Below are 13,496 nucleotides of genomic sequence, written 5' to 3'. Positions count from 1 at the left end.
AGTTTGAGGTTACAGGAGTTTTGGGGGTGCCGGTGTTTGGAGATTTCAGGGGTGCCAGGATTTGGGGTGCCGGTGTTTCGGGTTAGCGTGTTTGTGGGTTTGGGAGTTTTGGGGTGCCGGTGTTCGGGGGTGCTGCTGTTTGGGGGTTCAGGGGTGCCAGTGTTTCGGGCTTTGGGGGTGCTGGTGTTTGGGGATGCCAGTGTTCAGGACTTGGGGGTGCCGGGCTTTGAGGCTGCCGGTATTTTGGGGTTCGGGGGTGCCGGTGTTTGGGGGATCCGGTATTATGGGGTTCAGGGTTGCTGGTGTTTGGGGTGTCGGGTTTGGGGGTGCCAGTGGTTCGGGGTGACAGTGTTTCGGAGTTCAGACTGTCGCTGTTTCGGGGTGCTGGTGTTTGGGGTGCCACTGTTTGGGGGTTTGGGGTGTTGCTGTTTCGGGGTGCCAGTGTTCCGGTGTTCGGGGTGCCGCTGTTTGGGGGTTCAGGGTGCCGCTCTTTCGGGGTGTCGCTGTTTCGGGGTGCTGGTGTTCCATTGTTTGGGGGTTCGGGGTGCCGCTGTTTGGGGTGCCGGTGTGCCAGTGTTTGTGGGTTCGGGGTGCCGCTGTTTGGGATGCCAGTGTTCCGGTGTTTGTGGGTTCGGGGTGCCGCTGTTTGGGGTGCCGCTGTTTGGGGGTTCGGGGTGCCGCTGTTTGGGGGTGCCGGTGTGCCGATGTTTGGGGGTTCGGGGCGCTGCTGTTTGGGGTGCCGGTGCTCCGCTGTTTGGGGTGCCGGTGTTTGGGGGTTCGGCGTGCCGCTGTTCGGGGTGCCGCTGTTCGGGGGGTTCGGGGTGCCGCTGTTTGGGGTGCCGCTGTTTGGGGGTTCGGGGCGCCGCTGTTCGGGGTGCCGGTGTTTGGGGGTTCAGGGTGCCGCTGTTTGGGGGTGCCGCTGTTTGGAGGTTCGGGGCGCCGCTGTTCGGGGTGTCGGTGTTCCGATGTTCGGGGTGCCGCTGTTTGGGGGTTCGGGGCGCCGCTGTTCGGGGTGCCGGTGCTCCGCTGTTCGGGGGTTCGGGGTGCCGCTGTTCGGGGTGCCGGTGCTCCGCTGTTCGGGGTGCCGCTGTTTGGGGGTTCGGGGCGCCGCTGTTCGGGGTGCCGGCCCCGCGGTGCCTGCGGGTCTATAAATAGCGGCTGCTGTCAGGCCCCCCGGGCCGGGCCCCTCCCGCGGCAGCCGCGGGGCCGAGCGGGGCGGGACGGGCCGGGCAGCGCTTAAAGCCGCCGCCGCCCCCGGAGCCGCCACTCGCCGCCCCCGGCACCGGGAACCGCCGCTCCGCTCCAGGAACCCACCCGGACCCCTCCGGGAACCGCCGCTCCGCTCCGGGAACTGCGAACCGAGCCGGGACCCCACCGGGAACCCACCCGGAGCCTCCTCCGGACCCCACGCCCCACCGGGAACCGACCGGGAACCAGGAACCGACCCCGGGAACCGACCCGGACGCCGCTCCGGACCCCACCGGGAACCGGGAACTGACCGCGGACCCCACCGGGAACCGCTGCTCCGCTCCGGGAACCGCTCCGGGAACCGCTCCGGACCCCACCGGGAACCGAGAACACACCCGGACCCCACCGGGAACCCACCCGGAGCCCCCTCCGGCCCCTGCACCCCACTGGGAACCGCTCCGGACCCCACCGGGAACCGACCGGGAACTGACCCGGACCCCGGGAACCACTCCGGACCCCGCCGGGAGCCGCCGCTCCGCCCCGGGATCCGGGAACGGACCCCGGGAACTGGGAACAGCCCCCGGGCGCCGGGAACCGGCACCGGGACTGACCCAGGACACCGGGAACCGGCACCGAGATCGAGCCGGGACCCCCACCCGGGACACCGGGACTGACCCGGGACACCGTTCCCCACCACCGGGATTGACACCGGCAACTGGGACCCCACCCAGGACACAGGGGCTGACCCAGGACCCCCGCCCAGGACACCGAGACCCCCACCCAGGACACCGGCAACTGGGACCCCACCCAGGACACAGAGGCTGACCCAGGACCCCCACCCAGGACACCGAGACCCACCCGGGACCCTCGCTCAGGACCCCAGGACACTGGGACCCAGCCGGGACCCCCACCCAGGACACAGGGGCTGACCCAGGACCCCCACCCAGGACACCGAGACCCACCCGGGACCCTCACTCAGGACCCCAGGACACTGGGACCCACCCGGGACCTCCACCCAGGACACCAGGACTGATCCAGGACACCGTCCCCCAACCCCGGCGTTGTCCCCAGGACCCCACCCGGGGCACCCACGTTGACCCAGGACCCCACCACTGCCCCAGGACCCCACCCAGGACCTATTGAGGACACCAGGAGTGAGCCAGGACCCCCCCAGCCAGGACACCGGGACCTTCACCCAGGACACCTCGCAGAGCCTTGGTCTACAGCCCCCTCTAGCAGGAACCCACCACCACAGCACCCACCGCCCAGCACCATGAACTCCACGTACGACCCCCCCGCGGGTGAGGAGCCCGAGGAGCTCCCGGCCACCGAGAAGGACCTGGCCGAGGACGCCCCGTGGAAGAAGATCCAGCAGAACACGTTCACCCGCTGGTGCAACGAGCACCTCAAGTGCGTGCACAAGCGCATCGGGGACCTGCAGCGCGACCTGAGCGACGGGCTGCGCCTCATCGCGCTGCTCGAGGTGCTGAGCCAGAAGAAGATGGGGCGCAAGTACCACCCGCGCCCCAACTTCCGACAGATGAAGCTGGAGAACGTGTCGGTGGCGCTGGAGTTCCTGGAGAGGGAGCACATCAAGCTGGTGTCCATCGGTGAGCGGGCGCGTGTGCAAGGCGGGGGGGAGTGTGCGAGGAAGGGGGTGAGGGTGAGCGTGAGAGGGTGATGGGTGCGGGGGAATGAGGACGAGTGTGCAAGGGAAGGGTTGATTGGCACGTGGGAATGAGGATGAGTGTGCAAGGGGAGGGACGTGATGGAATGAGGATGAGTGTACAAGAGGAGGGTTGATTGGCACATGGGAATGAGGATGAGTGTGCAAGGGAAGGGTTAAGGGTGAGCGTGAGAGGGTGATGGGTGTGGGGGAATGAGGACGAGTGTGCAAGGGAAGGGTTGATTGGCACGTGGGAATGAGGATGAGTGTGCAAGGGAAGGGTTGATTGGCACGTGGGAATGAGGATGAGTGTGCAAGGAAAGGGTTGAGGGTGAGCGTGAGACGGTGATGGGTGCGGGGGAATGAGGATGAGTGTGCAAGGGAAGGGTTGATTGACACGTGGGAATGAGGATGAGTGTGCAAGGGGAGGGGCGTGATGGAATGAGGATGAGTGTGCAAGGAAAGGGGTGAGGGTGAGCGTGATAGGGTGATGGGCGCGTGGGAATGAGGATGAGTGTGCAAGGGGAGGGGCGTGAATGGAATGAGGAGGAGTGTGCAAGGAAAGGGTTGATGGGATGATGATGAGTGTGCAAGGGAAGGGTTGATGGGCACGTGGGAATGAGGATGAGTGTGCAAGGGAAGGGTTGATGGGCACGTGGGAATGAGGATGAGTGTGCAAGGGGAGGGTTGATGGGCACGTGGGAATGAGGATGAGTGTGCAAGGGGAGGGTTGATGGAATGAGGGTGAGTGTGTGAGGGTGGAGGTGATGGACAACTGGGAATGAGGATGAGTGTGCAAGGGGAGGGGTTTGATGGGCACGTGGGAATGAGGATGAGTGTGTGAGGGTGGGGTTGATGGACATGTGGGGATGAGGTGAGTGTGCAAGGACAGGATTGATGGACAACTGGGAATGAGTGTGCAAGGGTGAGGGTGATGGAAACGTGGGAATGAGGGATGAGTGTGCAAGGGTGGAAACGATGGACAACGGAATGAGGATGAGTGTGCAAGGGGAGGGTCATGATGGAATGACGAGTGTGCAAGGGTGGTGGTGGACATGTGGGAAGGACAATGAGTGTGCGAGTGTGGAGATGATGGAGGAGTGGGAATGAGTCTGGAGATGAGTGTGCAAGGGTGGGGATGTTGGCCATGTGGGAGTGAGGATGAGTGTGCAAGGGCAGAGGTCATGGAAGAGTGAGAATGAGTCTGGAGATGAGTGTGCAAAACGACTGACAAGTGGGAATGAGGGGTGAGTGTGATGGACACCTGGGAGTGAGGATGAGTGTGCAAGGGGAGAAACGATGGACACCGGGGAGTGAGGAACACGTGTGCAAGGGTGAAGATGATGGAGGGGTGGGATGAGTGTGCAAGAGGAGAAGTCATGGACAAGTTGAGGTGAGGCATGAGTGTGTGAGGAGAGGGGTGGTGGGCACATGGGCATGAGGGATGAGTGTGCAAGGGTGATGGACAAGTGGGAGTGTGAGCCTGAGTGTGCAAGGACAGGGGCCATGGAGGGATGGGAACAGGGGTGAGTGTGCAAAGGTGAGAGTGATGGTCATGTGGGAGTGAGGGACGAGTGTGCAAAGGGAGAGGGTGATGGGATGAGGACGAGTGTGCAAGAAGAGAGACAATGGGCCACCGGGAATGAAGGACAAGCGTGTAAGGATGGGGTGACAGGAATGAGTGTGCAAGGTCAGAGGAACGAGGGATGAGTGTGCAAGGGGAGAGGCGGTGGCAGTGTTGGTGTGAAATGTGAGCGTGCAAGGGGGTGACGGACAAGTGTGCGAGGTCTGGGGGCCGAGTGTGCAAGGGGGGCAACACGCAAGCGTGAGCGGGGCTGGGGCTGAGTGTGCAAGGGCCGTGTCCCTCGTGCGAGGCTGATGTGCAGGGGGGTCCGGCTCGCACTGCAGTCGTGCAAGGGGCCATGCGGCAGGGGGTCCTTGCACACTTGTGCACAATCACACACGTGTGCTGCGGCTGTTTGCGTGGGGAGCAAACACACGTGTGTCCCCCCCTTGCACACACACTCGTGCCCCCCCAGACACTGTTGGGGGGTCTGAGCACCCCCAGGGATCCCCCAATGTCCCTTTTGTGACCCCCCCCGCGTGTCCTTGTCCCCCAGATGTTGAGCCCCCCCAGATGTTGCTCCTCCTCCCCCCACGTGCCCGAAACACGATCGCTCGTGGCTGGACGGGGCGGGGGGTCCCGGACGCCTGGGTCCCTCCTCATGGCGGGGGAGGGGGCCGGGACTCCTGGGTTCGCTCTGCGGCCCGAGGAGGGTGGGAGGGGAGGGGGAGGGGCCCGGACGCCTGGGTCCTCTCGGCAGGGCGGTGGAGGAGGGGCCGGGATGCCTGGGGCTCCCCTCCCCCTCCAGCAGCGCTCTGCCTCAGTTTCCCCAGCACCGGGGACACCCCCGGGGTGCTGGGGGGGCACCCTAAGGTTTTGGGGGGCTCAGGGACCCCCAGGGTGCTGTGGGGACAGCTTAGGGTGCGGGGGAGCACCCCAATATTTTAGGGGACTCAAGGAGCCCTAGGGTGCTGGAGGTCACCCCAATATTTTGGGGGACTCAAGGACCCCCAGGGTTCTGTGGGGGGTCCCCAGGGTTTTGGGGGGCTCAAGGTCCCTCGGGGTGCTGTGGGGGCCACCTCAGGGTGCGGGGGGGAGCACCCCAGGGTTTTGGGGGCTCAGGGACCCCCAGGGTGCTTAGGGGTGTCCCCAAGGTTTTGGGGGCTCAGGGACCCCCAGGGTGCGGGGGTGGATAGGGGTGACAGTGCCTTGGGGTGTCAGGGTGTCCTCTGCCCAGTGTTGGGGTGACAGGAACCCCAACACGTGCCGTGGGGTGTTGGGGTGTCCCCAGTCTCATACTGGGGTGACAGGGACCCTGTATGTGCCCTGGGGTGTCCCCAGCCTGGTACTGGAGTACCAGAGACACTGGGGGTGTCCCCAGCCCAGTGTTGGGGTGAAAGGGACCCCTGGGGTATTGGGGTCCCCCTGACCCCCCCATCCCCCCACAGACAGCAAGGCCATCGTGGATGGACCCTGAAGCTGATCATAGGGTGTCCCCAGCTCTGTGCTGGGGTGCTGGGGACTCCTAGGGCATTGGGTGTCCCCAGCTGGGTTTTGGGGTCCCCCTGATGCCCTTGTGCCTCTGCAGACAGCAAGACCATTGTGGATGGACCCCAAAGCTGATCCTGGGGTGTTCATGTGTCCCCAACCCATTGTAGGGTTGTCCTCAGCCCGGTGCTGGGGTGCCGGGGACCCCTGGGGCATTGGGTGTCCCCAGATGGGTTTTGGGGTCCCCCTGAACCCCCTGTCCCCCTGCAGACAGCCAGGCCATTGTGGATGGAACCTGAAGCTGATCCTGGGGTGTTAATGTGTCCCCAGCCCGGTGTTGGGGTGACAGGGACTCTGTGCATTCCCTGCGGCATTGGGTGTCCCCAGCTGGGTTTTGGGGTCCCCCTGATGCCCTTGTGCCCCCACAGACAGCAAGGCCATTGTGGATGGACCCCAAAGCTGATCCTGGCGTGTTCATGTGTCCCCAACCCATTGTGGGGATGTCCCCAGCCCAGTGCTGGGGTGCCGGGGACCCCTGGGGCATTGGGTGTCCCCAGCTGGGTTTTGGGGTCCCCCGAACCCCCTGTCCCCCCACAGACAGCCAGACCATCGTGGATGGACCCCAAAGCTGATCCTGGGGTGTTCATGTGTCCCCAGCCCGGTGTTGGGGTGACAGGGACTCTGTGCATTCCCTGGGGCATTGGGTGTCCCCAGCTGGGTTTTGGGGTCCCCTGACGCCCCTGTTTCTCTACAGACAGCAAGGCCATTGTGGACGGGAACCTGAAGCTGATCCTGGGGCTGGTGTGGACGCTGATCCTGCACTACTCCATCTCCATGCCCATCTGGGAGGACGAGGAGGAGGAGGACGGGCGCACGCAGACCCCCAAGCAGCGCCTGCTGGGCTGGATCCAGAACAAGGTCCCGCAGCTGCCCATCACCAACTTCAACAAGGACTGGAGGGACGGCAAGGCGCTGGGCGCCCTGGTGGACAACTGCGCCCCGGGTGAGCACGCTGGGGGTGCTGGGGGACAACTGCGCCCCGGGTGAGCACGCTGGGGACACTGGGGACACTGGGGACATGGGGTAAGGGCGCTGGGGGCACTGGGGGACAACTGCGCCCCGGGTGAGCACGCTGGGGACACTGGGGACACTGGGGACATGGGGTAAGGGCGCTGGGGGCACTGGGGGACAACTGCGCCCCGGGTGAGCACGCTGGGGACACTGGGGACACTGGGGGCACTGGGGACATGGGGTAAGGGCACTGGGCGCCCTGGTGGACAACTGCGCCCCGGGTGAGCACACTGGGGACGCTGGGGGACAACTGCGCCCCGGGTGAGCACACTGGGGACACTGGGGGACAACTGCGCCCCGGGTGAGCACACTGGGGACACTGGGGACACTGGGGGACAACTGCGCCCCGGGTGAGCACACTGGGGGACAACTGCGCCCCGGGTGAGCACACTGGGGACACTGGGGACACTGGGGGCACTGGGGACACTGGGTAAGGGCGCTGGGGGCACTGGGGGACAACTGCGCCCCGAGTGAGCACACTGGGGGTGCTGGGGGACAACTGTGCCCCGGGTGAGCACACTGGGGACACTGGGGACACTGGGGACATGGGGTAAGGGCGCTGGGGGCACTGGGGGACAACTGCGCCCCGGGTGAGCACGCTGGGGACACTGGGGGCACTGGGGGCACTGGGGACATGGGGTAAGGGCGCTGGGGGCACTGGGGGACAACTGTGCCCCGGGTGAGCACGCTGGGGACACGGGGGACACTGGGGGACAACTGCGCCCCGGGTGAGCACACTGGGGACACTGGTGGACAACTGCGCCCCGGGTGAGCACACTAGGGCTGCTGGGGGACAACTACGCCCCGGGTGAGCACTCTGGGGACACTGGGGACACTGGGGACATGGGGTAAGGGCGCTGGGGGCACTGGGGGACAACTGCGCCTCGGGTGAGCACACTGGGGACACTGGGGACACTGGGGGACAACTGCGCCCTGGGTGAGCACACTGGGGACACTGGGGACACTGGGGGACAACTGCGCCCCGGGTGAGCACACTGGGGACACTGGGGACACTGGGGGACAACTGCGCCCCGGGTGAGGACACTGAGGACACTGGGGGACAACTGCGCCCCGGGTGAGGACACTGGGGACACTGGGGACACTGGGGGCACTGGGGGACAACTGCGCCCCGGGTGAGCATACTGGGGACACTGGGGACACTGGGGACATGGGGTAAGGGCGCTAGGGGCGCTGGTGGACAACTGCACCCCGGGTGAGGGCGCTGGGGACACTGGGGACACTGGGGGACAACTGCGCCCCGAGTGAGGGATCTGGGGACACTGGGGGACAACTGCGCCCCGGGTGAGGGGGCTGGGGACTCTGGGGACACTGGGGACACCGGGTAAGGGCGCTGGTGGACAACTGCGCCCCAGGTGAGGGCGCTAGGGACGCTGGGGACACTGGGCAAGGGCGCTGGGGGCACTCGGGACACTGAGTAAGGGTGCTGGGGACACTGGGGACACCGGGGACACGGGGTAAGGGCGCTGGGGGCGCTGGTGGACAACTGCGCCCCGGGTAAGGGCGCTGGGGACACTGGGTGAGGGCGCTGGGGACGCTGGGGACACTAGGGACACTGGGTAAGGGCACTGGGGGCACTGGGGACACTGGGGACACGGGGTAAGGGCGCTGGGGACACTGGGGACATGGGGTAAGGGTGCTGGGGACACTGGTGGACAACTGTGCACCCAGTAAGGGGCACTGGGAGCACTGGGGGGCAACTGTGCCCCAGGTATAGGGGACTGAGGTGGCTATGGGGGTTTGGGGGGTTATTCAGGATTTGGGGGGCACTGGGGGCAGTTGTGTACTGGGTAAGGGTGCTGGGGGCACTGGTGGACAACTGTGCACCCAGTAAGGGGCACTGGGAGCACTGGGGGCAACTGTGCACCAGATATAGGGGACTGAGGGGGCTATGGGGGTTTGGGAGGTTATTCGGGATTTGGGGGGGCACTGGGAGCACTGGGGGGCAACTGTGCCCCAAGTATGGAGGACTTAGGGCACTGGGGAGGCACTGGGAGCACTGGGGGGCAACTGTGCCCCAGGTATAGGGGATTAAGGGCACTGGGGGGTCACTGGGAGCACTGGGGGCAGCTGTGTACTGGGTAAGGGTGCTGGGAGCACTGGTGGACAACTGTGCACCCAGTAAGGGGCACTGGGAGCACTGGGGGGCAACAGTGCCCCGGGTATAGGGGATTAGGGGCACTGGGGAGGCACTGGGAGCACTGGGGGGCAATTGTGCACTGGGTATGGGGACTGGGAGCACTGGGAATGCGCTGGGAGCACTGGGGGGCAACTGTGCCCCAGGTATAGGGGATTAGGGGCACTGGGGGGCAACTGTGCACTGGGTGAGGGGCACTGGGGAGGCACTGGGAGCAGTGGAGGGCGACTGTGCCCCAGGTAAAGGGACTGGGAGTGCTGGGGGGCAACTGCACAGCAGGTGTGGGCACTGGGGGCACTGGTGAACAGCTGTGCACTGGGTAAGGGACACTGGGGGCAACTGTGCCCTGTCTGTGTGGGAAATGGGGGGTGCCCCTCTGACCCCCCGTCCCCCCCAGGGCTGTGCCCGGACTGGCAGAACTGGGACCCCAACCAGCCGGTGCAGAACGCGCGGGAGGCCATGCAGCAGGCGGACGACTGGCTGGGCGTGCCGCAGGTACTGGGGGCAATGGGAGCACTGGGGGGGGCACTGGGGGGGGCACTGGGGGGCACTGGGGTGCAACTGTGCACAGGGTATGGGGCACTGGGGGGCAACGGTGCCCCAGGTATAGGGGATTAGGGGCACTGGGGGCACTGGGCGGCGACTGTGCACTGGTTATGGGCACTGGGGGGCAACTGTGCACTGGTTATGGGGACTGGGAGCACTGGGGGGCAGCTGTGCACTGGTTATGGGGAATGGGGGCACTGGGGGACAACTGTGCACTGGTTATGGGGACTGGGGGCACTGGGGGACAACTGTGCACTGGTTATGGGGACTGGGGGCACTGGGGGCACTGGGGGACAACTGTGCACTGGGTATGGGGACTGGGGGCACTGGGGGGCAGCTGTGCTCTGGGTATGGCGACTGGGGGCACTGGGGGCACTGGGGGACAACTGTGCACTGGGTATGGGGACTGGGGGCACTGGGGGCACTGGGGGACAACTGTGCACTGGATATAGGGACTGGGGGCACTGGGGGGCAGCTATGCTCTGGGTATGGGGACTGGGGGCACTGGGGGCACTGGGGGACAACTGTGCACTGGTTATGGGGACTGGGGGCACTGGGAGCACTGGGGGACAACTGTGCACTGGTTATGGGGACTGGGGGCACTGGGAGCACTGGGGGACAACTGTGCACTGGTTATGGGGACTGGGGGCACTGGGGGGCAGCTGTGCTCTGGGTATGGGGACTGGGGGCACTGGGGGGCAACTGTGCACTGGTTATGGGGGCTGGGGGCACTGGGAGTACTGGGGGGTGACTGTGCCCCAGGTAATTGCCCCAGGCAGCGGGTTCCATGATGGGGACTTGGAGGGGTCCCTGGGGGTGCAGGGGGGTCCCCAGGGTGTCCTTGAGCATGGGGGGTGGGGGTGTCTTCGGGGGGTCCCTGGGGGTGCATAGAGATCCCGGGGGGTCCCTGGGGTCTTAGGGAGTCCCTGGATGGAAAGGGGGGACAGAGGGTACCAGGGGGTCCCTGGGGTGTCCCTGGGTACAGTGTGGGGTCCCTGGGGGTGCATGAGGATACGGGGCGTCTCTGAGTTGGGGGTCCCTGGGGTGTCCCTGAGCCTGGAGGGTGGTCCCTGGGGGTACTGGGGGGGTCCCCGAGCTTGGGGAGTCCTTGGGTACAGTGGGGGGTCCCTGGGGGTGCACGGGGATCTCTGGGGGTCCCTGAGTTTGGGGAGAGTCCCGGGGGAGCATTGGGGGTCTTCAGAGTCTCCCTGAATATGGGGGGGTCCCAGGGGCTTGGGGGGGTCCCTGGGAGCATAGGGGTGTCCATAGATATGGGGGAGTCCTTGGGGATGCAAGGGGGTCTCTGGGGGGGTCCCTAATTGTGGGGGGTCCCTGGGGTGTCCTTGAGCTTGAGGGGGACCCTAATGGTGCAGAGGGGTTCTTGGGGTGTCCATGAGCATTGGGGGTACCCTGGGGGTAGCTGGGGGTTCCCTGGGGGTCCAAGGGGATTTCTGGGGGTCCCTGATTGTGGGGGTGTCCCTGGGGGTGCAGGAGGGTCTCTGGTGTGTCCCTGGATATGGGGGTCCCCAGGGTGCCCCTGGGAGGTTGGGGAGGGTCAGGGGTGATTGGAGGGTCCCCAGGGTGTCCATGGATATGGGGGTCCCCAGGGTGCCCCTGGGCAGTTGGGGAGGGTCGGGCCGGTAGGGAGGGTCCCCAGGATGTCCCTGGATATGGGGGTCCCCAGGGTGCCCCTGGGCGGTTGAGGAGGGTCGGGCCGGTAGGGGGGGTCCCCAGGGTGTCCATGGATATGGGGGTCCCCAGGGTGCCCCTGGGTGTTTGGGGGGGTCAGGGGTGGTTGGGGGGTCCCCAGGATGTCCATGGATATGGGGGTCCCCAGGGTGCCCCTGGGCGGTTGGGGGGGGTCAGGGGTGGTTGAGGGGTCCCCAGGATGTCCCTGTATATGGGGGTCCCCAGGGTGCCCCTGGGTGGTTGGGGGGGTCAGGGGTGATTGGGGGGTCCCCAGGGTGCCCCCGGGCGGTTGGGGTCCCCGAGGCCGCCCCGGGGGGGGTGCCGGGGGTGCTGACGCGTGTCCCCCAGGTGATCGCCCCCGAGGAGATCGTGGACCCCAACGTGGACGAGCACTCGGTCATGACGTACCTGTCGCAGTTCCCCAAGGCCAAGCTCAAACCGGGGGCGCCCCTGAGGGCGCAGCAGCCGCAGCCCAGCCGGGCGCGGGCGTACGGGCCTGGTACGGGACGGGGGGACGGGGACAGGGGACATGGGGATGGGCACAGGGACATGGGGACACAGGACATGGGCACAGGGGGACATGGGGATGGGGGACATGGGGACACAGGACGGGGACAGAGACAGGGCACAGGGGGACATGGGGACAGGGGGACATGGGGATGGGGGACATGGGGACAGGGACAGGGGGACACAGGACAGGGGCAGAGACAGGGGACAGGAGGACATGGGGATGCAGGCCATGGGGACAGGGGGACACAGGACAGGGGGACACAGGACAGGGGACGGGGGACATGGGGACGGGGGACATGGGGACGCAGGACATGGGGACAGGGACAAGGGGACACAGGACAGGGACAGAGATGGGACAGGGGGACACAGGACAGGAGACACAGGACAGGGACAGAGACAGGGGACAGGGGGACATGGGGATGCGGGACATGGGGATGGACAGGGGGACATGTGGATGGGGGACATGGGGATGCAGGACATGGGGACAGGGACAGGGGGACACAGGATGGGGACAGAGACAGGGGACAGGAGGACATGGGGATGGGGGACAGGGGGACATGGGAACAGGGACATGGGGACACAGGACAGGGACAGAGACGGGACAGGAGGACATGGGGACAGGAACAGGGGGACACAGGACAGGGACAGAGACAGGGGACAGGAGGACATGGGGATGGGGGACGTGGGGATGGGGGACATGGAGACAGAGACAGGGGACGGGGGGACACGAGACAGGGACAGAGACAGGGGACAGGAGGACATGGGGGTGGGGGACATGGGGACAGGGACAGGGGGACAGGAGGACAGGGGGACACAGGACAGGGACACAGGAGGACATGGGGATGGGGGACATGGGGACACAGACACAGGACAAGGACAGAGACAGGGGACAGGAGGACATGGGGATGGGGCACAGGTGGGACATGGGGACAGGGTGACAGAAGGACATGGGGAGGGGACATGTGGGGACCCATGGCTGCCCCCCATGCCCAGGGACCCCCTTGGACCACCAAGGTCCCCTCCATCCCCTTGTCACCTCCAAGTGCCACCTGGGTGTCCCATGCCCTGGGGGTCCCATGGACTTTTGGGGTCCTGGGGGTGGATGTGTCCTGTGGGGGGGTCCGGGGGTGTCCCCCGACCCTGTGTCCCCCCCCAGGGATTGAGCTACAGGGGAACGTGGTGACCCCCAGGGTCCCCCCATGCCCACCCTGTCACCTCCAAGTGCCACCTGAATGTCCCACTTTGGGGGGGGTTTGGGGGTCCCAGGGCTGGTTGTCCCCCCCGGGGGGAGGTCCAGGGGTGTCCCCTGACCCCGTGTCCCCCCCAGGGATTGAGCTACAGGGGAACATGGTGACCCCCAGGGTCCCCCCATGCCCACCCTGTCACCTCCAAGTGCCACCTGAATGTCCCACTCTAGGGGGGTTTGGGGGTCCAAGGGCTAGTTGTCCCCCCCGGGGGACGGGTCCAGGGGTGTCCCCTGACCCCATGTCCCCCCAGGGATCGAGCTGCAGGGGAACATGGTGACCCCAGGTCCCTGCATGCCCACCCTGTCACCTCCAAGTGCCACCTGAATGTCCCACTTTGGGAGGGGTTTGGGGGTCCCAGGGCTGGTTGTCCCC

At 66.1% G+C, this 13,496-nt stretch overlaps 1 protein-coding gene across 1 annotated transcript in view; it reads left to right on the top strand.

The window, feature by feature from the left end:
• Positions 1-2,461: 2,461 nt before the first annotated feature.
• FLNC (filamin C) overlaps positions 2,462-13,496 on the top strand; it is a gene marked incomplete at both ends in the record, with an annotated part of 83,398 nt that continues 72,363 nt past the window's right edge. The window contains 4 exons of the mRNA XM_080349794.1: positions 2,462-2,798; positions 6,661-6,909; positions 9,530-9,627; positions 11,716-11,866. Coding sequence (XP_080205920.1) covers positions 2,462-2,798; positions 6,661-6,909; positions 9,530-9,627; positions 11,716-11,866 — 835 coding nt within the window. The remainder of the gene's footprint in view (positions 2,799-6,660; positions 6,910-9,529; positions 9,628-11,715; positions 11,867-13,496) is intronic.

The sequence above is a fragment of the Nesoenas mayeri genome (assembly GCF_963082525.1).
Source record: "Nesoenas mayeri genome assembly, chromosome: 1".
NCBI classification, from domain to species: domain Eukaryota; kingdom Metazoa; phylum Chordata; class Aves; order Columbiformes; family Columbidae; genus Nesoenas; species Nesoenas mayeri.
This window is presented reverse-complemented; position numbering and strand designations above follow the sequence as displayed.